General features: G+C 32.7%; 2 protein-coding genes and 2 long non-coding RNA genes across 5 annotated transcripts; 2 read left to right on the top strand and 2 right to left on the bottom strand.

Annotated features, from left to right (window-relative positions):
* The first annotated feature begins 69 nt into the window (after positions 1-69).
* On the top strand, positions 70-23511 carry LOC126735984 (PDZ domain-containing protein 8). Of its 2 annotated transcripts, XM_050440117.1 has the most exons (13): positions 70-379; positions 431-631; positions 791-983; positions 1032-1397; positions 1631-1996; positions 5554-5724; positions 5785-5934; positions 5992-6213; positions 13024-13277; positions 16908-17160; positions 17226-17395; positions 17452-17562; positions 23140-23511. In XM_050440117.1, the coding sequence occupies exons 1-13, from the start codon at positions 218-220 to the stop codon at positions 23341-23343; spliced, it is 2823 nt and encodes a 940-aa protein (XP_050296074.1). In that variant the 5' UTR covers positions 70-217; the 3' UTR covers positions 23344-23511. The 2 variants fall into 2 exon arrangements, with proteins under 2 accessions (XP_050296074.1, XP_050296073.1); XM_050440116.1 differs by having other exon boundaries at positions 70-631.
* LOC126735990 (uncharacterized) lies at positions 3883-5097 on the bottom strand. The gene is made up of 2 exons (XR_007660579.1): positions 4699-5097; positions 3883-4030 (listed from the first exon to the last, which is right to left on the bottom strand). It is a non-coding gene; the product is annotated as an uncharacterized LOC126735990 (long non-coding RNA).
* On the bottom strand, positions 8143-10308 carry LOC126735989 (uncharacterized). The gene is made up of 2 exons (XR_007660578.1): positions 9864-10308; positions 8143-9798 (listed from the first exon to the last, which is right to left on the bottom strand). It is a non-coding gene; the product is annotated as an uncharacterized LOC126735989 (long non-coding RNA).
* A 2395-nt stretch (positions 23512-25906) lies between the features above and the next one.
* LOC126736562 (SRR1-like protein) lies at positions 25907-26891 on the top strand. The gene is made up of 2 exons (XM_050440961.1): positions 25907-26147; positions 26204-26891. Exons 1-2 carry the CDS (start codon positions 26008-26010, stop codon positions 26877-26879), a joined length of 816 nt encoding a protein of 271 aa, XP_050296918.1. The 5' UTR covers positions 25907-26007; the 3' UTR covers positions 26880-26891.
* Positions 26892-27114: the final 223 nt, after the last annotated feature.

Raw genomic sequence — 27114 nt, 5'->3', positions numbered from 1 at the left:
CATGTCACTGTCAAATGTCATTTCGCGAAGCTGTCAAAATAAAACAACAAATCCAACAATAAACAATAAAGTATTTTATTTATTGAATTAACAGTAGATGGTAATTAAAAAAATGGAATGTAAATAAATGGAAAGGAGGTAAATGGCTTCCGCGCACCTCTGTACTTAATTTTCCTTAACATTCCTGTCGGTCTAAGATTGTGATAATCACCTTATAATGGATTTTTTTGCAATACTCTTTGTATCCATAATTTCTGTATTTTTTGGTATTATTTTAACTTTATGCATACAGTATTACGTTTTCTATGTTTACTTAAAAAAGAGCCCCATTGCCAGCAATGTAACTCATAAGAAATCCTATGATTATAGTTTGCCAAATGTAAGTATCAATAATCATCGGAGGATTGTTGCCTATAATTCTGTATTGCAGGCAATTAAGAAGCAGCTCGAGGCTGGAGATGTATCAGACAAGCCTAAAGACGGCTTGGCAGTAAATTTAGTGCTACAGTTCCTTTTTCATGAGTTAAGACATTCAGAGACTATTAAGAGATGGCTCTACAAGAAATTGTCCATGGAGTTTGATGAATTGCTTACTAAAACTGCCATGGGCAAGTTTTTTGACTCAATCACTGTAAGTTTAATTGTGATATTGTTAGTTATATTTTCCTGAGAAACCTGACTAGCTTCAATGAATTTTAAGCTTTTTCTTGAATTGTTTTACTTTGACCTCATAAACTATGAACATGTTTAAGATTCAGCTTTTTAACTGAAAGGTTTCTTCCAATTTTAGATAAAAGACTTACACTTGGGTTCTCAATTCCCAGACATAAAAGACATTTCAATAGAAAATGTAAAATTAGACCCAAAAAATGAACATATTGAAGTTCTAAGTTTAGTATTGAACCTGGACTATTTGGGCAACTTTTTCATGTGTATTGATGCCAAAATGAAGTTTAGTAAGACTGCTTATCTATCAATCAAAGGTATGTAGAATAATTTAGTTACTCTCTTGATACAATGCGTGTTTCCAGTTAAAAAAATTAGTGGTTCAGCTCGGCTACAGTTTAGTAGGGAACCATACACACATTGGTCCTTTAGTTTTTACAATGAACCAATCTTGGATTTGGCAGTGGAGTCACATTTTCAAGGCAGGCAACTGCAATCCAACATCACCAACCTTATAGTGCATCAAATTAAAAAGGCGATTAAAAGGAAGCACACTTTACCTAATTATAAAATTAGATATAAACCATTTTTTGTTAAAACTGATCCTAGTCAGTTGGATGTTGAGGATACCGACCTGCCAGTACAAGGAATGTTGGATATGAACATTTCTGAAATTTCCAGGTTATGTTATCCTGAAGGCGCTAACAGTATTTATCTTACTATGGCTGTGGGTAAGAAATGTTTTAATACTTTAATAGAATTATTTTAGGATGCCACAGTTGATAAAAAAGTTTTATTATGGCATATTATTAGAAGTGTTTTTTTGTTAATGATTCAATAATTTTACAGTTAATGTGCATGATTTGTAAGATTCAATAAATAAAAGTTAAGCTTATCAGACTTTTATCTATTGATCTTTTGACCCAAAAAACCAACCACTTCATAATCATTAACACCATTCCAGACTCGATCCCCTGGATCTCTTTATACCAAAAAAAAGACGACACCATCATAATGACCCTGGAAATCACCATGGCCAAACTAAAACAGACCCAACTGGGGGTGATTTTTAGACAGGAACCTGGGGCGGTAGTGGTGGATAGTGTGACAAATAATTCTTGTGCTTTTCATGCCGGTCTAAAGCCCTCGGATGTGGTCATTTCGGTGGAGAATAAATCAGTTACCACGGTGCCTCAGGTGGCCAAGTATATGAAGTCAGTTTCCGGCACTCATGTGACCTTGCGGGTGGAGAGAGTGGTGGAGAATTATATTATTAAGTGGAAGGGCGAGGAGAAGGATGGAGGTGTGCAGGTGGCCATTGAGGTGAAAAGTAAGTGCTTTTTTTTAAAATTGTTCACATATTTAATTATTTTTTTGATCATAAAATAGGTTTTAAACCATGAAAATTAATTATATTAATACTGGCTTTCATTTTTAATTTAAACAGATGCAGTAGGATTATGAAAAAATAATAACACTAATGCCTTAGCTGTGGTGCAGTCTATCTTAATAAATATCAGAAAGCTATGTAGCAAATAAGCTATTTAGTTCAGAATGTACAGCATTGTACACCAAATTATACCTGGTACCAAACCCAGATTTGATCAAATAACAGCAATTATTTCTTTCCACTTAGAGCAGCAACATTAACTAATCTTAAATGCAACTGTTGAACTACACCAATAGTCTATAATATAATACATTATACAAATTGATCAATTTAAACTCAAATAAAATTGTTAAGAGACCTGCGGGTAAGATTTGTTACTAAAAGATTTTTCAAAAATAGAGGTTCTGTGAAATGAGATTGTTATTGTATTGCGATGATCTGGATTATGTATTTCAGAGCGTAATAATACCTACTTGGAAGAATATTCATTTCAAACAAAATCTATTAATAAAAAGATAATTCCTTTTTTATTTTTATTTATTTATTCATTTATTGATGCCTGAGATGTTTGGAGATTGACTTTGAAAGAGTTGAAGTCGTTGAACTTAATAATGTTTTTTACGTTCTCCTACCTTGCTCGCATTCTTTCTGCGTTTAGTCTCCTTTAGCCACTCATCCAGCTTCTGCACTGATCGGCTTATATGTCAAGAATTTACCAGATAATCATGACATCTATGATCTTTTGTCCAGGTCTAGAGTGGGCAATCTAACTTTTCGTAGTTATCTTGTCACTTCTAAGTAAGGGTTCTAATCTGTTTCTACAGAAATAGATAATTGATTTAACGCGTGGTAAATCTAATTGTAACACCATAAGGCAACCGGATCAAACTTAATCTTGCTCTTGGATTTTTATGACAGTTGTGTCAGTTTGTTTACCTTCAATTATAAAAGGTTGACTGAAACTAGCAAATAAACACTTCAAATACTGGGTTATAATTTATTACAACCAATATGTAAATAGGTTACACTTGTCACCATAAATAAACATCAACTTGTGTAATAACACATAAACAAAAACAAAAGAGAGCTTTGTAATAACCTTATGAGTAAATGTACTTAATTCTAATTCATCCACACACCATTCAAACCAATAATGTTAATTACAAAATGATTTAAACAATATATAGTTGAAAACAATTATTATTGTTTGTTTTAGTCCTTAAATTCAACAAAAAGAGAAATTTTAATTAAGAGAAATGCACTGGATTTATTTATTATTTAATCTAAAACTTCTTAATTTTTCTTAATTGACATATTCATGTTATTTGACATAAACTAAATTTGGGTTTAAATTAACATAAAGTTGACACCAAAATATCTTGAAGAAAAACCAGTTATTTGTTATTTTATACAAGTTTTCAACTAATGGAACACTTTTATCATTTATTATTCACTAAATAACAATTACCAAGTTATTTTTTATTAGACACAGTCATCCCGTGAAATTACTTTACAGAGTTACCTTGAGTTCTTCAATTAAATATTGGGAATTGGAACAATACCATAAACTAGCTGCCACCAACAATTTAAAGTAGACTTGAGCTTTCATTTGTTGTCACTGGGCCACGGCATACAAAAACAACAGGTTTTGTTTTTCACCAATACACACATAAATAGGGTATTTATATGGGTAAACGTTAGTTTGGGACAACTAAACGTTTCTGGTCACAATCGTGAAATTATACGTTTTTATAACGTCGAGCTTCATACAAATTAATCTTATAGTAAAGAGTAATTGAGAGTGTAATAATTAAAACCTGTGAGCGTCATTTAAATAATTTTATAATTTTTATTACGTTAAATAAATTCAAAATAGTCCAAAATAATCAAAATAAATCATAAAAATAGAATAAACACCTTGTAAAACAACTGGGCGCTTGGGCGACTCCAAAGTAGAGATGGTGACGTGTAGACCTGAAATAATAAAAGTAACCTGAGCACACTTATTCCCGTAAAATTAATTAAATAAAAAAAAGTTAAGCAAAACTCATAAATATGAAAAATTAAAATTAATATGTTTTAAACTTGCTCAGTGATTTTACTTTTACGATAACCATTTAATTCATGTTCACCAACATTTAACCACTTTACTTTAATATCCCAAAATTCATTATTCACCAATTTATTACTTTTATCCTATTGTTAAATGTCCCAGTAACAACAACGTACTGATATTGAATGATATACAATCGTTCAATATGCCAAAACGTGTGCACTACATTACTCATAAACCGTAGCCAAAATGCTACCAAAAACATTATCATAAAACATGAGATTGAGACAGCAATCTCCGATCTAGACCACTTGACGATAACACACTTTGTACTGAGGGGTGCAATGGACACCAAAACGCGAGGGTCCTCTCCAAATACAAAGCCTTGTTAAATACAACGAGCTGTGCAATGGTCCCAGACCAGCTCAGTATCTTAACAAGAAATAATAAACAATCGTCACAACAACACAAGCAAGACAAACAACAATCGGTCATTAAAATATTTCATTAATCACATTTTTAATTAAAAAGGTAAAATATCGGTGTAATCAATAAGATAGAAATAAGCATACTCTGTGAGAACACTCACCCTTTCTTGTAGTAAAACACTACACCAAACCAACACAGCTTATTTCACGTCGCAACACCCTTTATTGTTTTTATTAAATAACTTCACTCTTTAGTGAGCAAAACTCAAATGAATTTTATAAACCAAATATTTATCTCACTCTTTTATCGAAACCCATAAAAATAATTCCCGAGGGGAAACGCTAAGTGTAAACCGTATTTGGTTACTTACGGTACCGCTGAGCTAGCTTTAGTTTTGTAAATATCCTGGACCTCTTTTCGGTCAGACCGATAAATTTCATCTTAATGACTAAGAAAAATATTTTAATTCTTTAGAAAATAAACAGGGTCTTACAAGAGAAAGAGAGTTGCGTTATTAACTTTTTGAGCGAGAGAGCGACATTACACCTAGCAGCGCTATCTTGTGACTTATTACACTAAGTATAAGTACAATACTTCCCGCGTCGCAAGAAGCCAAAACAGGCGAATGTAGGTCACTGCGCCTGAAGAAAACCATTTGCACTCCCTTCGACCGTGGAATTCACGTGCGCGTGCTGGAGTCTGAAATATTCTATTTATAGACTGGTATTTTATGTTTACATTGGGAATATGCGATTCGACGATTTTTATTTTATGGGGAATTTTTTCTTGTTTGGAAGGTTTTCCAAACAAGGTCCATAGATTCACTTATCCAAGAATCAATGAAGAATCGTAATATTTAACCACCAAAGCTTAGTAGATACATGTCTAAGTAGATCCGTAGGTTTTATCCAGTCGAATCATAGCTAAATCACTGACAATAACATTTAACTTAAAAGCACTCAAAACAATAGCGGAATAGTCATCTGTTCATCACAAATTTATATATTTCCATTAGGTGATGATAGTGAGTCGGAGTTGACCCAAACCGAGCAAGAATCCTTCGTAATCGTTGACAGTGTAAAAAAAGAAGAACGTAAACCGCGCTCGCCGAAAATCATCCCCGGTAACGAAAATATGGCCAAACTGGCGCAAACAATCAGCAATTTCAGTTTGAGAAAAAGAAAAGGTAAATTAACTCGGTGATCTTTTAAAACTGATTAATATTAAAAAACATTTCATTCTTTAGGTGCAGGTGCGTCCCCAAGTACGCCCCAAAGAGCCCGCGTATCCTCCTCGGCCAAAAAAAATTCAGCCACAGACTTACCGGAGATCGTACGGACCGAGGCGGACACTTTAGAATGCGAACAGATATTTTCGCAAGTCGAGGTCCTAAGAGGTTATAAACACATTCTAAGCTGGTGCCACTTTTGTACTATAACGACCGTTTTTTTAGGTAAAGAGCTTCAGGCCGCATCGTTTCTACTCTTCGACGATGACTTTAGGTTTTCCATCAAAGACGGCTCTAAATATTTGAATATTAACGCATGGGCCACCGTAACCGACTCTCCGGACATTCTTTTAGGTTACCTTAACATACCTCTTAGTTTTATCGCGTCAGAATGTTCCGTGAGTGTATTGGGACACCATTGTAGGCGATATTCCTTCTTACCTCCAGGTAATTAAAATTTATTTATTTATAAAGTCTAGAGGTAACAGACCAGTTACTGAGCGGGGAAGATAAACCGATTGGTGACCATATTAAAAATGCTACAATAAATTTTGAAATTGATTGATTAGGCCATACAGACGTTGTCGATCGACAATAAAGCATTATATTATAATGAGATTATTAATGATATTTCAATTTAAATTATGTTACAATTCCAGGCAGTCAAACTGTAGGCTTCTTACCATTTTAGGCACTTTAATTAAAATTATGCCTCAAATGCTTCGAATAATTAATTAATAACGTTTGTCGAACTGTAGATTTTTTTGCTATTTCAAGCACTTTATTTAATTTTTTTTAATTAAAATTATGACCCATAACTTCATACACGCATGATGTATTATTAGAGGCCTAAGAAGTAAATTAATTGATTTGAATGCTTGAAGTATTGAAAAATGATTCGAGGAACTTGAAACTCATAAAACTTCTATTGAGCTGATTGAGTAAATCTCGAAATTGTTTTTTATTTCCTGGAAAAAGTGAAAATTGGTTTCAGGAATTTAAAATTTATAAAAATTAATTCCAAAGTCATTAAAATTATTCCAGAACTTTGAATAAATCTTCAAGCAGTTGATTCCAATTTTATTATTCAAGGCTTATGGCTTATTTAGTATTCCTTTACCCAGTTTTTAATATTGAGTTTTCTAATAAGGATTTATTTGCTTAATTTAAGTTTTTTTTTAGATAAATTAATTCATTAAATTCAACGAAAAAAAAGCTGATATTTAATAATTTTTTTTGTCAAATTGTATGACAATAGCCGTACATTTAATTATTAGAAGAATACTTGTTTCATCTATTCTTATACACAGCAGTGTATTATTGTTAAAACACAACACTATAAGGGGTAAAACCAATATTTATGTTCGAGATGGGATAAAATATGTACATACTGAATAACAAATGCAATATAAAAATCGACGACTGTATTTTATTTTATCTATATTTTTAATGCAACAAAACTTAATAATACACTCAATATAATATAGACCACCAAATAAGCATGAATGTGATGTGTTCCTGAATGAAATTGATAAAACATTGAAATAGCAAAAAAAGCCATGTATTTTTATTAAAGATTTCATAGATCTCAATTGATTGAACGATATATTGAAGAGAACGGATTTCAAGTTCAAAAGAAAGTAAGTTAATGAAATGCCACTCCTACGACTAATAATACTGCATAGATCTTTGATCATAGAGAAAATAATATGAAAAAATATGTACTATGTGGGGAATGAGTTCACGGATGCAAATCTGGAGGGCTCCATTAAATTAGCAATTGCAAAAAAGAATAAAAAAATATTTTCCGATTATTTTGATTTATCGTAAAAAAACAATTTTTAGTGTTTAACTCGCGATGGTGACGCCGTTTTTTAATATTTTTTCAAAATTCTTGCAGCATTCGAAAGCCTAATCATTCTAGATTTCAACGCAATAACAAAAAAAATATTGTTTTTATACAGAATTTTTCAGATTATTTAAAAGGAGGCGCGGTACCAAACCTGAGGAGAACATTTCAACATCGAGCAAATTTTTGAACGGTTGAAGATAGATATATGATTAATCGACGAAAAATGTGCCAAATGGAATGGAAAAGTTTTTGGTGAAAAAAAAAATTATCTACTGGTTTGCGAAATACGATTTTTTTTGTCAAGCGCTGAAACATCTACTTCGCTGCTCGCCAGAGTCTGGTGCGATGGTGCGACGCGACTCGGCGGCGTATATCGTCTCTGATATTAAACATACAGACAGAGCTATAATGTAGAATGTTGCGAATATTTTGGCCTTTACCGGCAAGAAAAACTTTTAGTTGATAATTACTAACTTTGATCTAAACATCGGGAAATACAAACAACAGGGAATAAATTGGGTGAATAGAGAAACAAATATATTTATTTAAACTAATAATTTATATCGACACTATTCATTTGTATATTATAATAAAAATAACTATAGGATAATGATAACACAAAAATAAAAAATAAATTTACTTCGGAATAGTTACGTTATAAACTATATGAGGCTAAAAAAATATATCAATATATTTGGGTAACTAAACTAACTTAATTTAAATTTAAAGAACACCCACCCTCGCAATAACAACCTATTATACAATCTAGCCCTGCTTTTAAACAACTACAATTTTTAGTACATTGAAGTTTGCATTTGCAGCACACATTTTCGAATTTTGCATCGGGACGAATACTTATTGTGGTCAATTTTGGAACGAGTAAATTATTTTCTTTTAAATCCCAACCAAAATCAACGGGGTTGGGAATTTCTGGGTTTATTAAAATAGCGCTCTTCCAGACAATCAATTGATACGCAGCTCTTAATATATGCTGATGAAATGCATGCTCGGTAGGTGGCAAATTCCTTATATCTGATTTACAGGTATGAAATAAATGAGCGCGTAATTTATTTAAATCACCTGTAAATAATGGCCTAGCATAAAAAATTAAAAAAAAATATCTAGCCGCGTTTTCGAAATTATTTAAATTCTGGCCAGCATTTTCAGGATAAGTAAAAAGTGCTTTTAGTCGTGTTCGTAACTCAAACATTTTTTTAAAGCGTTGGTTTTGCCTTTTTTAAATATAAAGCTGACTGTATCACAACCGGTTAAAATGTAAATACTCAAAAGTAAACTACCCAAATTCATTTGAGCATTTAAAGACTTATCCATAGATAATTCTTTAAATGCTTGCTTCACTGTCGTCTACGACAATGTGTTTCTTCATTTTGATAATGATCGAATTTGCTAAAAAAACTACAGATGATAGCCCTCGTCTTTTTAGAACCACAATACTTTCTCCATATTTCATTTTCAAAATTGCTATAATATCTAACGAACGGGGATATTTTGGAGAATAAGATATATTATGGAGTCATGCGTTTTCAAATTTTTTTTCCTAATCTAACTGATGGCAACGCCTTTTTGTTCAACCACTAATATATTCTTAAGGTCATTAAAAGGGTAGAAACTTGTGACGTTTGGCGATTTTGTCAATGTCGCCTCTTTTTTATTTAAATATCTAGTCATACAGAGTTGGTGATATTGGAAGTCTTTTGCTATCATATCCACACACGAATCACCAAAACCTTCAATTTTTGTTAGCATGTTTACGTCATTTAAGTCCTTGACTTTCTTCCAAATTTCGTTTTGTCGCAAAAATGAAGAAATGTTTATCAATTTTCTACTACCTTTAATATCCCGCATTTTTTGACAGACAAAGCATAAATCTTGCTGTAACAGTTTTTCTCGAGATAGTTTCTCTATCTTACTTTTTTTATCAACCTTTGTAACATATTCTTTCGATTTATAATATTGCATATTATATTTTCGCCGACATTGAGCATGGAATACAGGATTTTTGGACATAAATTCATCCTCATTCGTCATTTCCATTTTTAATAAATCTGAGATATCATCAAATTTCAACGTGGCTGAATTAAATAATGCAGGATAGCCTTGTCTAGTCAATTTCTGAACAGTTTCTTGACATATTATGCGCAGGTTGTAATTGAGAGATTCTAGAATATAAAATGTTACAGGAATGTTACAAAAATATAGAGATAATATAATAATTTATTCATACCTTTTCCAATACTATGTGGACGCTTCATTGCTTATTTTGGGTTAACAAAGGAAATTAACTATTGTACTTATTTTATTGCCTACAGCTGGTAAACTTACTATCTGGAAGCGTGTCTATTCACACCCAAGGGCCAAGAGTCCCGATAATACTGCACATAACATAACATCTTCACACATAACACCTTCGACGAACGAAGCGCGACTAAAAAACAAAAATGGTTGCGGCCGCGAGGATGATGTAATATGTCGCGTTATACCGTGGCGGGCCGCGGAGTTGATGTTTCAGCACTTGACAAAAAAAAATCGTATTTCGCAAACCGTGACCAGTAGATAATTTTTTTTTCACCAAAAACTTTTCCATTCCATTTGGCACATTTTTCGTCGATTAGTCACATATCTATCTTCAACCGTTCAAAAATTTGCTCGATGTTGAAATGTTCTCCTCAGGTTTGGTACCGCGCCTCCTTTTAAATAATCTGAAAAATTCTGTATAAATACAATATTTTTTTTTGTTATTGCGTTGAAATCTAGAATGATTAGGCTTTCAAATGCTGCAAGAATTTTGGAAAAATATTGAAAAATGGCGTCACAATCGCGAGTTAAACACTAAAAATAGTTTTTTTACGATAAATCAAAATAATCGAAAAAAAAAAATTTTTATTCTTTTTTGCAATTGCTATCTTAATGGAGCCCTCCAGATTTGCATCCGTGAACTCATTTCCCACATAGTACATATTTTTTTAAAAGTATATCTTTGAGTGCACAGTACATGATCGAATTTCGGGGTGCTGATTCCCGACTAATTTGATTTAATTTTTTATAGCTTTTAAGCGTTTAAAATAAATGTATTATGGTTTTCAGGCATTTATAAAAAATTACTCTTTCCAGATATTTGAAGTCATTATTTACATCTCCCAGGCATTTAATATAAAATTTCAACTTATTTGACGTAGTAGTTTACGTCTTCCAGGCATTTAAAAAAAATATTTTCTTATTCCAGAAATTTCTCGTATTACAATATCCAGGCATAAACAAAATTGTACGGTACTCCAGGTATTAATTTAAAAAAACAAACGTTTCATGAATTCGAAATAATTAATTTTTTTTTATTCCAAAAATAAACATAGAATTTAACTGCAAAAACAGTATGCATAAAAAAAAGGAAATACAAGGTGAGAGTAGAAGAACATTAAATGAGTTTTGTAATAGAAAAACAACAAAAAACCAAAAAATAAACAAAATGATTGAGGTGGATGGTCAAATGTTGGATCAAGTGTTGGACCTAAACTAGCAAACAAAAAAAACAGGAATAAATTTTGCATAGGAAGAAGTACGATAATGTATTAGCCTAAGACAAACTGATCTAAATCAAATCAATTGACCAATTTGTTTGTTAAGCACCTTAAAGCAAGCAAAATCCCTAAAAAACAATAAAAGCTAAATTGTAGTTCATAGACTATACGTTTAAATTTTACAAAAATTAGTACAGAAAAAAAACTAGATAGACTAGATTATAATCCTACTGAAATAGATAAAAAATAGGTACATAATAACTGTCTGCTGACCTGCAAAAAGCATTTGATAGAGTGCACATAAAATGAGATTAATGTCATGTCATCTCTTACAAGCATACTCTATTAAAAAAAAGGCAGCAAATAGATGTCAGTGGGAAGCTAAGCAAGAAAGCTAGTGTAGGTGTGGAAGTTTCTCAGGGCTCTCATTGTTGAGACATATGCAATATTTGTTATATGTTTCATATTCAATATTCCGTCAAATACTTTACATTTTTGTCGGTGCTAGACTCTTCAAAAGTTACTAAAATAGTGCACTAAAAAATAAAATTTCAGTTTTAATCATTAATATTTGTTGAGGCTACCCATTCCTCATTTTGAACTTGTCCATAGCTCTATCATATATGGAGGTAGAAAGCTGTTTAATAAACTTCCACTAGAAATAAGACAACTTAAGACTGAAAAAAGCCTACGTACAAGGACGAAAATATTTCTTGCTAGTAAAGCGTACTTATAGTTTAAGTGAATTTTTTAATGATTAGCTAAATGCTAGTATTTTTCAAAGTTTTATATAATTTTATTTTATTTTAAATTAGTTTCTCGTTTTTATTCCTTTAATGTACAGTCTATTGGCTTTGTCCACAACTTCTATGTTTATATTGACAATAAAGCATTTTTGAGTTTGAGTTTGAGTTTGAATACAAGAACTCTGGGCCTTACTTACCCACGACATAAATTAACGCTGTATGAATAAGGTACTTAATATATAGGAATACGGTTATATAACAAGCTAGACAATGATTAAAGTATTACCATTGATAAGCTTTTTATTCAGAAATTAAAAAAGTATATTATCGACTAGATCTTTATAGCATTGAGAACTATTTTACTCACTAGTTTGTTATGTATTGTATAATATACTGATTTCAGGTTAGTCTGAGGCTGATTGGGATCTTTTTTAGGCGTCATTTCACTGGTACTTTTGTATAAATAAAATGTTATTTTGATATAAAGTAATGAATAAAAAAGTCCTTATTGAAATTGCTAAGAATCACTTTAATTTGAGAGAAATGCATTTATTGCTGATTGATCTGCTTTACAAACAGATCCATTCACAGGAGTCAGACATTAATACAACGACGTCTAACGATTAATTTGGAATGGGAGGCAAACTAATTGTCTTAAAATCTGAGAAAATTCTGAAAATTCAACAGGATATTGCGGAGCTCCAAGAATTGAGCAGAAACATCATTTCTACCATCAGGCTACTTGAATTCGAAAACAAAAAATGGAAAGATCTAAAAATTGTTACTTCAGCTATGTCCATGCTTTGCTCTTCAAATGTTAGTTTATATAAGGAATTAATGTTGCGGCAAATAAAAAAAAAAATTAACGATAAATCTAAACAAAACCAAATTGTTAGTTTGGGTGATCAATCTGTTTATAGGTTTAAAATCAATATCATTAACCATCCATCCTATAACAGATTTAATGTACAAACCATTATTATTAAACCAAATGCATTTAGTAATCAAATAACAGATGGATTAATATGTCTTAAATTAAATTAAACTCATCTATCCCTCATTGAAAAATCTAAAATGTAGCCAATTAAGTCAAAAATGTAGAAAACTCATTGATTTTTTTTAGGAGTATCCACAACGGCTCACCCTCTAAGGCTGCACTCCGGCTTCGAGCAAGTGTTTTGCTTCGGGGACGCCCTGCTCACGTTCTCGTGGAGTTCCACGTTCTGCGAGGCCTCGGAGGTGCCGAAAAAGCCCCCGTCGGAGGACTTTTGCGCCCCCGTAGAGACGAAGACTGATTCGATCGAAGTGGCCGACAAACACGATTTCGTCAGGACCCAGTTTCACGGCACTACACACTGTGATTTTTGTTCTAAGAAGGTAAGTTTTATTAAGCCATCGGCGTTTTACAAAGTTGATTTTGTCTTAGTATGATTGCGATGGTTCCATTCTTTATCAGTGTTAAAAATACGAGGAAAAATACAACGTTTTGTGGGTCAGTGTTATTTTTAATTAAAATCCGCTAAGCGCTTTCGGTCTGTTAGACTATGCTAAGGGTCGCTCTGTGATAACAAGCAAAAAGGTTATATGGAGTTACCAAGTATAAACAAATTTAACAAAATTACTTACCTGTGAAAGAGTAAGTATATAGAAAAACACGCCACATAAAAAGGAACGCAAATACAGAGCTATACAAATACAAAAACTATCACTGAACCAACTGAAAACATAAGTCATCTGTGAAAAGTGCAACCAACCAGTCTGGATTAATTTTTATTTATATCAAAATATGTAGTAACATGTCTGCGATAGCAGAACCAGTACTGTCATCATACGGACGACTAACGTAATGTTCCATATTTTACAAAAAACTTGACAGTGAATTTAATGCAGATCCCCTGACCCCATATGCCTCTTTTTTAGAAGAAGTGAGGCATCCACGCAATTAAATACCCTACTGAGATCACAAAATATGCCAGCATAGTTTCTGTTCCAGATGGCTTATCACTCTGTTGAATAGTGGTCAGTTAAATATATTTTTTTTTAAATCCAAATTGGGATGGTGACAGAATTTTGTGTTTATCAAAAAATGACCTATAAAAGGGTACTCTAAAACTTTAGAGGAAACCGAGATCAGTGCTACCCGCCTATAATTTTCTACCAGAAACATAAAGAAGCAGACTTTTTATGTATAGATATAGTTTTATTTTTCTCTAAAATAGTCGGAAAGCAGTCCCTATTAGAAGATGAAATAAAATAAATATGTTGCCGTCAGTAGTTATTAATTAAATGCCTAAAACTAAAATTAAAAAAATGTAAAAAGTAGCAGGTTAAATATTTCTAAAAACTTTCACATACAATAAGCATTTATCTAAAACAATAAACAAGCTTTTTTAAACTATGGAAGCATATGCAATACAAATATATCAACATGCTTAAAATAAATAAGTTTAAATTATCTCCTTTGCTCCTCCAGAAGACGCGATTTAATAAAGTCCTTTAAAAGATTAGGCGACATTTGTTTTACATCATGTGGAAGACTTTTATCTTTCAGATAATTATTATAAGCTTTGTCCCGCAATTTCATTAAAAATTTAATTAAGAGTAATCCATGGTTTATATTCTCTTTCAGTAGTTTTTTCCAAATAATAGGAGCATGTTTAATGATTAAATTTAAAATGTTGGAGTTAAATAATTCTAATTTTATATTAATATCTCTCACGTGATAAATATCTTCCCATGGCAAATGCATCTAATTCGAGGGTGTTATATGTATACAGGGTGTCATTGAAATGGTGTAAAAAAATTCGGGGGGTGATAGTACTCCTAAAAATTTTAAAAAAAGTTCCTATAACTGTAGGGTGGAAAATGCATATTAAGGGAGTTAGGGGCACTGAAAGGGTAAATTTAAAAAACGGTTTTTTGAAATTGTAGGCTTAAAAAACGAGATAAAATTTCGAAAAAAAATCCTCTGCCATAAATTTTGACCCAAAATCAAATGGTGATACTGAAAAATAATTTGGAAAATTGGAAAGGGTAGTTTTTGCAAGGGTAGGGGGTTAATTCGTGAATAACTTTTTTTAGGTTATTTTCTTCGCAACGTGGGTTCATTTTTTAAAAACTACATACTTTTTCCTACAAAAAAGGTACTCTTGTTGCACATCGCCCAGAACGATGGTTTTCGAGAAAATTGAAGGCAAAAAGTTTGCTCTGATGGGCTGCTAACTGGTTAAACAACATAAACTTATGAAAGTTATGGGGTTTCAAAAGTAAACAAGTAGTTATTAAATAGTTAATTGAAAAATCTAAATTTCATGATTTTTAAAACATCGTATTGCTTTAAAAAAACGAAATAAACCAATTACCAAAATTCCTTATTAAATGCATACTTATTTGATTCATTAGCCTAGTTTACACCGCGAGTACCAAATATTCAATACGCGGACCCAATCCCCTATTCTCCGTATCCATCCAAAGGGTACAAGCTCTTGCTCCGGCAGACTATCCCGCTCGAGTCATCTTCTGTCGTTGGTTATTAAGAAAACAGGTACAAGAACCCCTTTTTTTGGCAAATATTTTATGCACGGATGAAGCTGGGTTTACAAGAAATGGAATTTTCAATTACCATAATACACATCACTGGTCCGATGAGAACCCTCATGCTGTTGTGGAAAGTCGACACCAAATTCGATTCTCAGTTAATGTTTGGGCGGGAATTCTTGGCGATAGACTTATTGGACCATTTTTTCTACCCCCGAGGTTAATTTGACACCTTTTGAAAAGTCGCTTGTTATTTATAATAATAAACATTTTAGGCTAAATGGTCAAAGTTACCTTAATTTTCTAATACATGATCTACCAGCACTTTTGGAGGAAGTTCCCATAGCACAGAGGCAGATCACGTATTTTATGCATGATGGTGCACCAGCTCATTTTCCGCTAGCGGTGAGGAATCATTTAAACCAAGTTTTTGAGAGGCGTTGGATAGGACGTGGTGGTCCACAAGCTTGGCCAGCAAGATCACCAGATCTTAATCCATTAGATTTCTACTTCTGGGGCCACTTGAAAACTTTGGTTTACTCAGTGCCGATTAATACTGAAGAGCAACTACGTCAACGCATTATCGACTGTTCCAATCAAATTCGTACAACCCCAGGGATATTCCACAGGGTACGCAGATCATGGAGAAGAAGAGCAGATGTCTGCATTGAAATGAATGGTGGTCACTTTGAACATTTACTATGAATGAATTAAGAAATGCATTATTTTAATAAGGAATTTTGGTAATTGGTTTATTTCGTTTTTTAAAGCAATAAGATGTTTTAAAAATCATCAAATTTAGATTTTTCAATTAATTATTTAATAACTACGTGTTTACTTTTGAAACCCCATAACTTTCATAGGTTTATGTTGTTTAACCAGTTAGCAACCCATCAGAGCAAACTTTTTGCCTTCAATTTTCTCGAAAACCATCGTTCTGGGCGATGTGCAACAAGAATACCTTTTTTGTAGGAAAAAGTATGTAGTTTTTAAAAAATGAACCCACGTTGCGAAAAAATAACCTAAAAAAAGTTATTCACGAATTAACCCCCTACCCTTGCAAAAACTACCCTTTCCGATTTTCCAAATTATTTTTCAGTATCGCCATTTGATTTTGGGTCAAAATTTATGGCAGAGGATTTTTTTTCGAAATTTTATCTCGTTTTTTAAGCCTACAATTTCAAAAAACCGTTTTTTAAATTTACCCTTTCAGTGCCCCTAACTCCCTTAATATGCATTTTCCGCCCTATAGTTATAGGAACTTTTTTTAAAATTTTTAGGAGTACTATCACCCCCCGAATTTTTTTACACCATTTCAATGACACCCTGTATATCACTTAATAAGCTTGTCACAATAACCTAAAAATTCCTACCTGAGGTTTTATAGCATGATACAACTGTATATGGTGGTAGTCATCTGTAAAGGACGTTAATAAATAAAATCTATGTTAAAATATGATTGAATTCTAGATATGGCTAAAAGACGCAGTACAATGCCGACAGTGCGGCATGTGCTGCCACAAAAAGTGCGTGGCCAAATGCCAAACTACCGGGGGCACCTGTTCGGCCGACAAGCCCCCACTACTATCGGTCAGAATGACTGACGTGTCGATTTCTGACGTCATCTTACAGCCAGACGGCATAGAAGACATGGAACCCTCCTCGACTGTGACGGAGACCACCTTGAAGAGGGTGAATAGCGTGTCCAATTTAAGCATTCCAGGTTAATAACAATAATCTGAATCTAAAATCGGCATTTTCCTAAAAATAAATCCTCTACTTCTCCAGGTTCTCCGTCGTTTGCGTCGCGTAGTTTACCGCATAGCCCCCAAAAGACCCCCAGTAGGAAACAGTCTCTGGTTAGTACTAGTCCGTTTTCGTTTTGCCCCACTGCTTTGGAGGAGGTGCAGAGGAATCCTCAAGAGGCTGCCGAAACGGTTTGTAGGTTGTTAGAGCAGGTTTGTTTGAGGTTATTTTGACGTGCTTGAAGGGTGAGTAAATTGGATTTTTCCAGGTGATGCAGTGTCCCCCGGACGAAAGTTTGATGGATAATGCCAAAGAGACCGGACAAAGGATGTACGTGGGATTGACGTCGGACGAGAAAAAGGACAAAATTAATTTAATGGTAAGTTGACACATGCTCTAAATCTAGGGATATTTAAAACTTTAACTTAACTATTTATTTCTTACCTTAGCAATATTTATTGGTGTAAATTCATCTGTAAATATTTTAATATTTATTTAATATTCTGTTTTTGTTCTTTGTCAAGTCTAGTGCCGCAAAGGTGTTTTTTTAAATTGTTTAAATATACATGGTAGATAATTAAGGGCACTCAAAGTATTATTTCTCGTCTCTGGAGCCCTTATTGGGACACAAAAAGGCATTTGGGTCTACCAAGGGTGGCTACTTCTTATACAGGGTGTCTACTATAAAAACCGCCAAACTTTAAGAGATGATTAAACAAGTGATTTGCAACAAAAATGTCGTATAACATTTTTTCGAAAAGTTGTTAGTTCTTCTGGTATTTAACATTTTTTCATTGTATCAAATTTCTTTGTTTTTTTTTCATATAAACAAGAATATCTCCGTTATTCTTACCACCACAGAAAATTTAGATATACTATCTGAAATAGAATTAAATTTGCTATAAGATGGGTATATTTAAGTTTTTGAGTAATTTTTATGCCGGGTGTTATCAGAAATTAAATGTAACATTTGAGAAATGTGCAAAATTAGTGGTATCTTCTTCGTTGTGTTTTTCTAAAATTTGGTAAATAGCGACATGTTTTTTTTGAGCAAAAACTACTGCATTTAATATGCTTTCCAATGATATACTTTTTTTGTGATAACTATTTTTTTTCACGGCAATATCATGGGCAAAAGAAAGAAAACCATAAACATTTTCATGTTTTATATTTCTTGATCTTTTGAGCACCAATGCGATGAGTACTTGTAGATCTATCTTCCCTAACACAACAACTCCACAAATTTCCATTAGAGAAGCCGTAAACAAATAACATATCACGATATTCATTCTTTAAGAATAAAGGCAGGTTTTCCTTCTTTTGTAAATGGCAATGAATCCGCAAAAGAAGGAAATTCAGAAACCATGTATTACTTGATTTTAAAACAAAAGCATAGATATTTACAATTTGAGAAGAACTGTCATTAAATTTTCACTTCGACTTAAAGAAGTTAAATAAGTACTTTGATTTAAACGTGCTTAAAAAAATAATGCCTAGTTTCACAAACATTAAATAGCGGGACATCTTATTTATTTACGGTGTCGCAAATGGAAACTCGCGGGAGGCAGCAAGGGAGTAAGCGCTTCGTTTTCCTAATAAACGACAGCCCCAAAGAAGTACATTTGCAGAAGTATTCAGACGGTGTGGGGAAACTGGTTCCTTTCGAGGTTTGCGGAGTAGAGAAGGTGGTCAAAATGGTCAACGCTGGAGACAAGAACCTGCGATTATGAGAGCTGTTACAGAAGATAGATCTAGAAGTACTCGTCGCATTGGTGCTGCATTTAGGATTCACCATTCCACTGTACATAGAGATCTTAAAACAAATAATTTGCATCCGTTTCATTTGAAAAAAGTCCAGGATTTATTGCCAGTGGATGGTGAGGTAAGTCTTCAATTCTGTAGGTGGTACTTTAATAAGTTGCAAGAGTGGGGAACAGATCAAATATTTTGGACAGATGAAGCAACATTTACCAGAGCCGGAATAATGAATTTAAGAAATAACCATATATGGCATACACAAAACCCTCATGCGACTGTTGTTTCAAATTTTCAGCATGAGATAAGGGTCAACGTATGGATAGGATTAATAAGAGGTCGCCTTTTCGGGCCTGTAATACTTCCTGATCGGCTCAATTCCAATGAGTTTTCCAATTTATTAAATAATGACCTTGTTGACTTTCTGGAAGAAATCCCCTTAACCGCTAGACAAGAACTTTGGTTTCAAATGGACGGATGCCCAGCCCATAATGGCAGAATTGTGCAAAATTCCTCGAATCAATACTTTGGGGAGAAATGGATCGGAAGATACGGTCCGGTAAGATGGCCGACCAGAAGCCCCGACCTTACGCCCTTTGACTTCTATGTCTGGGGCACATTAAAATCTAATGTTTATAGTATTAACATTAATACTCGAGACGAACTAATTAATCGAATTAAATAAACCTAAAATTATAACAATTGTTCAAAATGTCTTCCCTCTTGTTCAATACATTTGATGCATCTTCTTCTGACACTATCAACAACCCGTTCAAGTTCAACGCGTTTTTGTCGCATTTCATTGCAACACACAACAACACAGTGTGTTGCAATGAAATGCGAAGTGTTTTGAATTCTATATTCTTATTAGATTAACACGTTGAAGGACCCTAGCGTCATATGACGTCAGATGCGTATTGCAAAAACGTACACGAGAAAATCCGGTACGACCTCAAAAACACACATCTTCGTTACTTTTTAAGCTAGAATAACAAAAGTTATATTAAATAACTTAATTAGTGCTGGTATTTTCGCCTAAATCAAAAAAACTTACGCGTCATATGACGTCATGTCACATCGAAAGCAATAAATGTGCTTAAAACGGCACTGACGGCAAATGTCGCATGTGTATTTTTAAAATAAAATTCCAACACATTAGACCTTTTATTACAACCTAAACGTTTTTACAAAAAAACTTTCGTATAAAAATACTTTTTCACGTCAAAAAACTAAAACTAATGATAAGTATATCCCAAAAAATTATTTGAAATTAAAATTTGAGAAACAACGCCTATTTATGCCAGATGTCGAAGCAAGTACCGGCACATAGTGGAGGATTTCCAACACAGGTGTTACACTGCCAAGCTGTCTCTTTTCGTGTTTTTTCTATGAAACATGGTCTGCATCTCTTATAAAATTTACCCTTCCTTTTTAGTTTTTGGGAATGGGGATCGCCTCAAGAATATGATTATTTTTGTCGTCTCGCCTGGATTTTTTTTTTTAGTCTTTACAGGTACTGCCGCTACAAACTCTCTGCTATCCGTTTTTCCTGTTATTCCTAGTAGCTCTCTAATTACACTTTCCCGGAATGTTGCATATGATGGCTTTTTTTCTAACTTATGTCTATAGATATAAAATGCATTCCACAATGCAATATCAAGAAAGTGAAATATTATTTTTTTTTATACCATCTTACAGTTTTTTTAGGGCAGGAATAATAACTGATCATTTGATCCGATCTGTCTATTCCAGACATGTGGTTATTATATTGCACTATTTCTAATGGTTTTGCAGTCTTTTTCCCATATCTATTTTCGGATTCTACCATCTGTGGGGTATAAGCGGTTGTAATGGCTAAGACTTCACGTTTGTCTTTCCACTTTGAAACATAAACATCATTTGAACCACGCCAAATATGATCACCACGTCGTAGTTTTGCTGTAGTTTCTTTTTTGGGGTTACCAGCCCTGTTACTTCTTAATGTTCCAGTTGAGTGTGTCTTTTGAACTAGCAGCTTGTTGGATAAAGTGACGCTATTATAAAAATTATCCATATATACGTGGTGCCCTTTATTTCAATAAGGTTCCATTAGGCGTAAAACTAGGGAATCTATTTTTGATGATCCGACTTCATCGCGATTTGTTTTTCCTTTGTACATTTCAATATTAAGGATGTAACCATCACTAGAACAAAGTTCGTAGAATTTTATCCCATACCTTGTTTTTTTATTTTTTTATATACACGCGGAATCTAAGTCTACCTCTAAACAATAAAAGAGATTCATCCAATGATAATGCTTCTTGGGGATAAAATAAATCTTGGCTGTTTTTTATTATTTTTTTTAAAAGGAGGCTTACTTTTCCAGCTGTATCATTTTTGTCGTTACTAGAAGAATTAAGACATCTCAAAATCTGTTCAAATCGTCTGCCAGACATAGTGGCCGAAAATATTGGATGATAGTAAATTGGATCCAGAGAAAACAACTTTCTAACAGAACGACATTTCAGTTGCCCACCTATAAGACATAAACCAAAAAACTGTTTCATTTCCTGCATACTAACGGTTTGAAAATTTCTAAATCTCTCATTCCTTCTCTTTGGTCTATTTTGAAGACATAAAATTTCGCCATATTCATTCGTTTTCTCTACTAGTAAATTCATAATATCACGGGTCCATATTAGTTCATAAACTTGAATTGGTGTCATATTATCAATATTTTGCCTAATACCACTATTAGAACCATCAAACGTAAGGTCAACAGGATCTTTTATTGTAGATTCCCATACCAAATTCCTCTCTGCAGATGTCTGAACTAAAAAAAAAATAATATTTGCTGAATACTGAATAACGGATGATAAAACAGGTACATTACCTTCTTCTTCTTCTCGTTCATTTTCAGAATCTGAACTAATATCCTGAAATCTGATCCGGGAGGCATGTTTTTACTTTTTTCCCATCATTAGACCTTGAAGTCGATGCTAAAAAAATGGCAAAGTATAAAAAATACTCGGTACATGCTAGTTTTTTTACTCAATATTTGACAATATTATAATACGATAGATAAACTTACGTCTATACCTTTGATAATTTTTATTTTCCAGTTCACTATCACTTGAACTTTCGTTTAATTCGCCACTATCGGCTTCGTAGTCCGAGTCATCATCTCCGCTAAAGGGGTCATGTTCTGAAGACATTTCATCTGTATCACACTCTTCGTAAAGTTAAAGAAGTTTTTGCCGTTCGTTTTCGTCCATTTTTTAATTTATTTTTTTATTAACACGTCATCAATAAACTATTATAACCCGAAACCAGAAAACTTTTTGTACTACTCATCCTAAATATATGCCAGCGGGTTTTTAGAATGACAGCCTACAAAAACCGCCATACAGCAAACGCGTTATATCACGTCATTGTCCACCAAAGCGCTTTACGCTTTGCGGTATATGCCGCTAGTGCCGATATATTAACCTAAGGGAAAAGCAGGTGTCCTTCAACGTGTTAACTAAATTCCTAGTTATTGTTCCTTTACAAGTAATTACTGTATACTTTTCTTTAAATACTGTATATTTTCACGTACATCAAATGTTTTACAAAAGAAGATATGTGTCTATACTAGTTTATTTTTGTTTATAATATACCTATATTTTAAATATGTTTAACTTCATCCATTGCAAGGCCTTCGAAAATATCACAACATTGTCTTGAATGTACAATTGTTTTCTTGTCGAGATTACAATAAAAAAACATAAATAAATGTCAAAAGACAACAACACAAAGTCTCGGTCTCAATTTTTTTTTTGAGACCGAGACTTTGTGTTGTTGTCTTTTGATTTATTTATATCAAGGTCTCTTTGAGAATATGTACGATTTCTTTCAATTTGTAAATAAATGTGATTATCCTCTAAAAGCGTTCTCGGGTTACCTAGATTCTAAATTAGTTGTCATATATGTGTCTTCCATGATAATCGTTTTGTTATTTGTTTTTTAAATATTAACAGATTTATTTATTTTAATATTCCTACTTAATAGAATATACTACATAACGAAGATTTTATAAATAAAGAAGCAGAGTCGAGTACTTTTTTATTAAAAAAAAAAAGCTTGATATGCCGAACATTTTAGAATTTCGATGTTTTGTTACAACTATTTGTTCTCTGTAGGGTTTGACTTACATTCAGGATAAATGTGTCCTATTTTTTAGATGGCTGAACTAAAGAAAACCCTCGATCTCTCCACGTCCGAGCATATGGAACTCACAAAACGTTTGAGTACCGAAGAATCGGAGGTGGAGAAGGCGAAACTGGCGTTTCTGATTGGTCAGGCGGATGCCAAGGTGCACGCTCTCTCTGTCTTAATGTTGCATTATTGTTCCGGCCTTCAGTACACTCAAGAGAAAATCGTTTAGTTGCGTTTTAAATGTCGAGAAAAATCGTCATAGTTCCTTTAGTTTTTAAATGTATTTATTTTTTATCGGGAAAGGATAGTATTATTTATTATTAATTACCTTATACATATCTAATAAATAGGACAAAAAAAATGGGCTTAATTATATATATTAAGGCCTAATCGGTGATTTAATTTAAATGTGTATTAAGTAGACTAAGTACCAAATAAATAAGTCCTAGTCAATTAAAATGCTTTATAGGGTGAAAAATTATCGATTTCTTGCCGACATAACTAACACTGAGAATGAACGGAAGGTTTTTTTTTGACACAGTTCTCATTTAGGAAACATCGATAATCGTTTGTTGAATGTAAGCTACAAATTTTTCTCTTAGATATTAATTAATTAAAATTTAAAGATGTATTGTGATATTTTAAACATTGTTATTGTAAACATTTATGGTTGTTTTAGACACTTCTTTAAATATATATGAAATAGGAGAAAATAGAATTCGGTTTTATTTTAAAATGTATTTTTTGTATCAAATATCGATACGGTTACTCGGCTCTATTAACAAGGTAAAAGGCGGCGAAGTGCTGGGCATAGATATCGATATTATGAAAACAAAAAAATATTAATGAACATTGTTCCGCTGTCAGTAAATTGAGCTGCTAAGCGATGAATGTAATTTTGTCAATAATATAATGTACTTAAAAGTTTCTCAATTTACGGCAATAAAACTTATATTCTATCTAATATCGACTTTCATGCCCAGCTCTACAAAACTTAATTAATGGAACACTATTGTTACTAATTTCAACCTTAAGACACTTCTTTCAATATCTATAAAAATAAAACTTGGTTTTATTATTTTTGTGTCCCTAATCGATACAGTTGCCCGGGTCTATTTAAAGTGATGTGGGGCTTGGTGAAGACATTAACATTTAAAAAACAAATGAGTTACTAATAATCGTTGTTTTATTGTCAGTAAATAGAGCTAGAAATCAATTGCCAGGCAATCGATGTAAAATTTTATTAACATAATGCGTATCCAACTTGCCAGACAAGTTTCTTAATTAATATCGACCTACCTGCCCAGCTCTAGAAACACTTTTAATTAAATTCGTACGCACTGTGATATTTTAGATATTGGTATTGTAAACATTTTTGATGTTTTTAGAAATTTTTTTAAATGCATTTAATGTAGGAGGGTCACACAATCAGCTTATATTTTAAATTATTTTGTTTGTTATCTCTATCGATACACCTTCCCAGCTCTATTGACCAGGTTAATAGCAGTGAAGGGCTGGGCAAAAGTATCGATATTTCAAAACAAATGAATTATTTCATTTCGGTCAATTAGTAAAATTAATATAAAGCATATTTCCTTTGCGGTTTGAAAATACGTCAATAAATTGAACATAATTTTTACCCTATATTAATATCGATACCTTAGATCCTGGAAGCGAATTATTTGCTACTCAAGTAAGCTAATTGCAAAAAAATATTCACACCTAACATTACACTAACGTATTTTCACCTAAGTTTCACCTTAGTATTCAGGTTTTTACTGTTTTCGAACATAACCAGATATAATTTTCATGCAATATCGATACGACTATTCGGCTCTAATTAAGTCACATTATTTATGTACCATTCCTACTAATTTACATGACAGGTGTCAATATATCAGGCTGCCAACTTTATAACCAAGTCTAGTGAAATTTCCCTATTTTTTATATCCCCTGTGATATTTTAGATATTGGTATTGTAAACATGTTTGATTTTTTTAGACATTTTTTTAAATGCATTTAATATAAGAGGGTCGCGCACGGTCAGGATATATTTTAAAATCTTTTATTTGTTATCGCTATCGATACAATTTTCCAGCTCTAATAGCCAGCCTAATAACAGTGAAGAGCTGGGCAAAAATATCGGTATTTCAAAACGAATTATTTCAGTTCTGTCTATTGGAAAAATTAATAAGAAGCATTTATATTTCCTTTGCGGTTTGAAAATACGTCAATAAATTGAACATAATTTTTACCTTATATTAATATCGCTACCTTAGAGCCGGGAAGCGAATTATTTGCTACTCAAGTAAGCTAATTGCAAAAAAATATTCATTTATCGACATTTCATAGGTCTTTCAAATATTTTTACACCTAACATAATTTCAATTTCTTTTGGTCATTTTTTCCTTAATACCTTACCCAGCTCTAACAAAATTTAACTGAATAATTAGTTTTATAATAGTAATAGTTTAGTTTCTTATTAAATTTATTTTTTAATAACTTAGTATTCAGGTTTTTAGCGTTTTCGAACATAACCCGATATAATTTTCATAAAATATCGATACGACTATTCGGCTCTAATTAAGTCAAATTATTTATGTACCATTCCTACTAATTTACATGACAGGTGTCAATATGTCAGGCTGCCAACTTTACAAACAAGTCTAGTGAAATTTCCCTATTTTGTATCAAACTGTCAATCCCTTTTTTATTAGTTTACTTTAATTTTAATAAAAAGAATATCTTAATATTCCATAACATTATTAATATCATCTTAGTACTTGAATACATCCAAATATCCTATTAAACCAAACTTAATTTAGGGAAATGTTATGTACATCATGTTGGCAACACCACCCCAGGGTTTTGTTTACTTTTCAATTTCAAACAAATGGATCCTAACCTACAAAATGGGGAATTTAAAAAAGTGTCTTATAAAAAAAGGGGAAAACCCTCAAATTCTGTTATTAAGGGCCTAAACCAGTTATTAGAAATAATAGATGAATCCTTCAATCTCGATTTAAATATACGGTAAGCCCTTAGTGATAAAACTTAATATAAAAAAATCTTCAAAAGGCCCCTTTTAGGCGCATAAAAGAAGCCAAAGAAGAGCTTCATTCGGCAGACCTTTATCAGTCAGTTACAGCCCTTTTGAAGGAGGGTATAGGACACTTAAACAACCCAAAAATTTCAAAAATCATCAGTCTTGGCTTAGGGAGAATTCACGATTCAACTATCGCAAGGTACCAATTTGCTTTACTTCTATGCCTGCGAGACTTAACTGATGCAGATATAGTTGCCTCCGATCCAGTATTTAATAAGCACGACATTTCAATTTTGGAATATTTCGATGTTGTTGTTGATAAAAACAATCAGGAAGGTAAATATTGTGTTAAAGAGGAAGTGGTGCTTTTTTACTTACCTCACTGCCCCAAACAGTTGACCAACAATTTACTTTGGAGCAACTGGGGGCTTCACCTTAGTAATTGTATAATCATTTGCAATAGTATTAATAAAATCGTCGAGGATAATACTAAAAAGGACTTGACTAGGTGTGCATACTTTTTAAATCAAATTTGTCCATATGTGTGCGAGTTAGGGGTGGTAAACAGCTTTAGACTGTTTGAGGTTTTTAACGATACGTCTATACATGTTTTTCCTATTGATAAACTGAAACTTTTGGGAGTGGATTTTTGGAATGTTTTTGCCGAACCTGTGTATAGTGATAATGATATAGAGTTTGTAAAAGGGGCTAATAAATAGGGTATTTTTTTATGTCAAGTCGTTTTTATTTCCTTGAGGGTTAATGCAGTTGTTATTGCCTGGATTAAGTGAAATATTTCAAGTATTAAAGTGTCAAGAGTAATAAACATTTCAAGGAAATTGGAACAAAAATGCTCCAACCAAAACTGCTGTAACTTTCCCAATTATTAACCTAGAATTATGTTTTCATCCTCAAAAACGCCTCAGTGTGGCAATACATGTTTAATTTAAATGT

The sequence above is a fragment of the Anthonomus grandis genome, chromosome 5 (genome assembly GCF_022605725.1).
Source record: "Anthonomus grandis grandis chromosome 5, icAntGran1.3, whole genome shotgun sequence".
Lineage (NCBI taxonomy): Eukaryota > Metazoa > Arthropoda > Insecta > Coleoptera > Curculionidae > Anthonomus > Anthonomus grandis.
The sequence above is the reverse complement of the archived record's forward strand: the minus strand, read 5'-3'. Positions and strand labels throughout refer to the sequence as shown.

Bases quoted from the DNA above. Each gene is read 5' to 3' on its own strand.
- LOC126735984 (XM_050440116.1), top strand. From the start codon at position 218: ATGGATTTTTTTGCAATACTCTTTGTATCCATAATTTCTGTATTTTTT. The intron at 1,398-1,630 runs GTAAGAAATGTT...ACACCATTCCAG, and splicing joins TTATCTTACTATGGCTGTGG to ACTCGATCCCCTGGATCTCT. The intron at 5,725-5,784 runs GTAAATTAACTC...TTCATTCTTTAG, and splicing joins CAGTTTGAGAAAAAGAAAAG to GTGCAGGTGCGTCCCCAAGT.
- LOC126736562 (XM_050440961.1), top strand. From the start codon at position 26,008: ATGGATCCTAACCTACAAAATGGGGAATTTAAAAAAGTGTCTTATAAA. The intron at 26,148-26,203 runs GTAAGCCCTTAG...GGCCCCTTTTAG, and splicing joins AATCTCGATTTAAATATACG to GCGCATAAAAGAAGCCAAAG.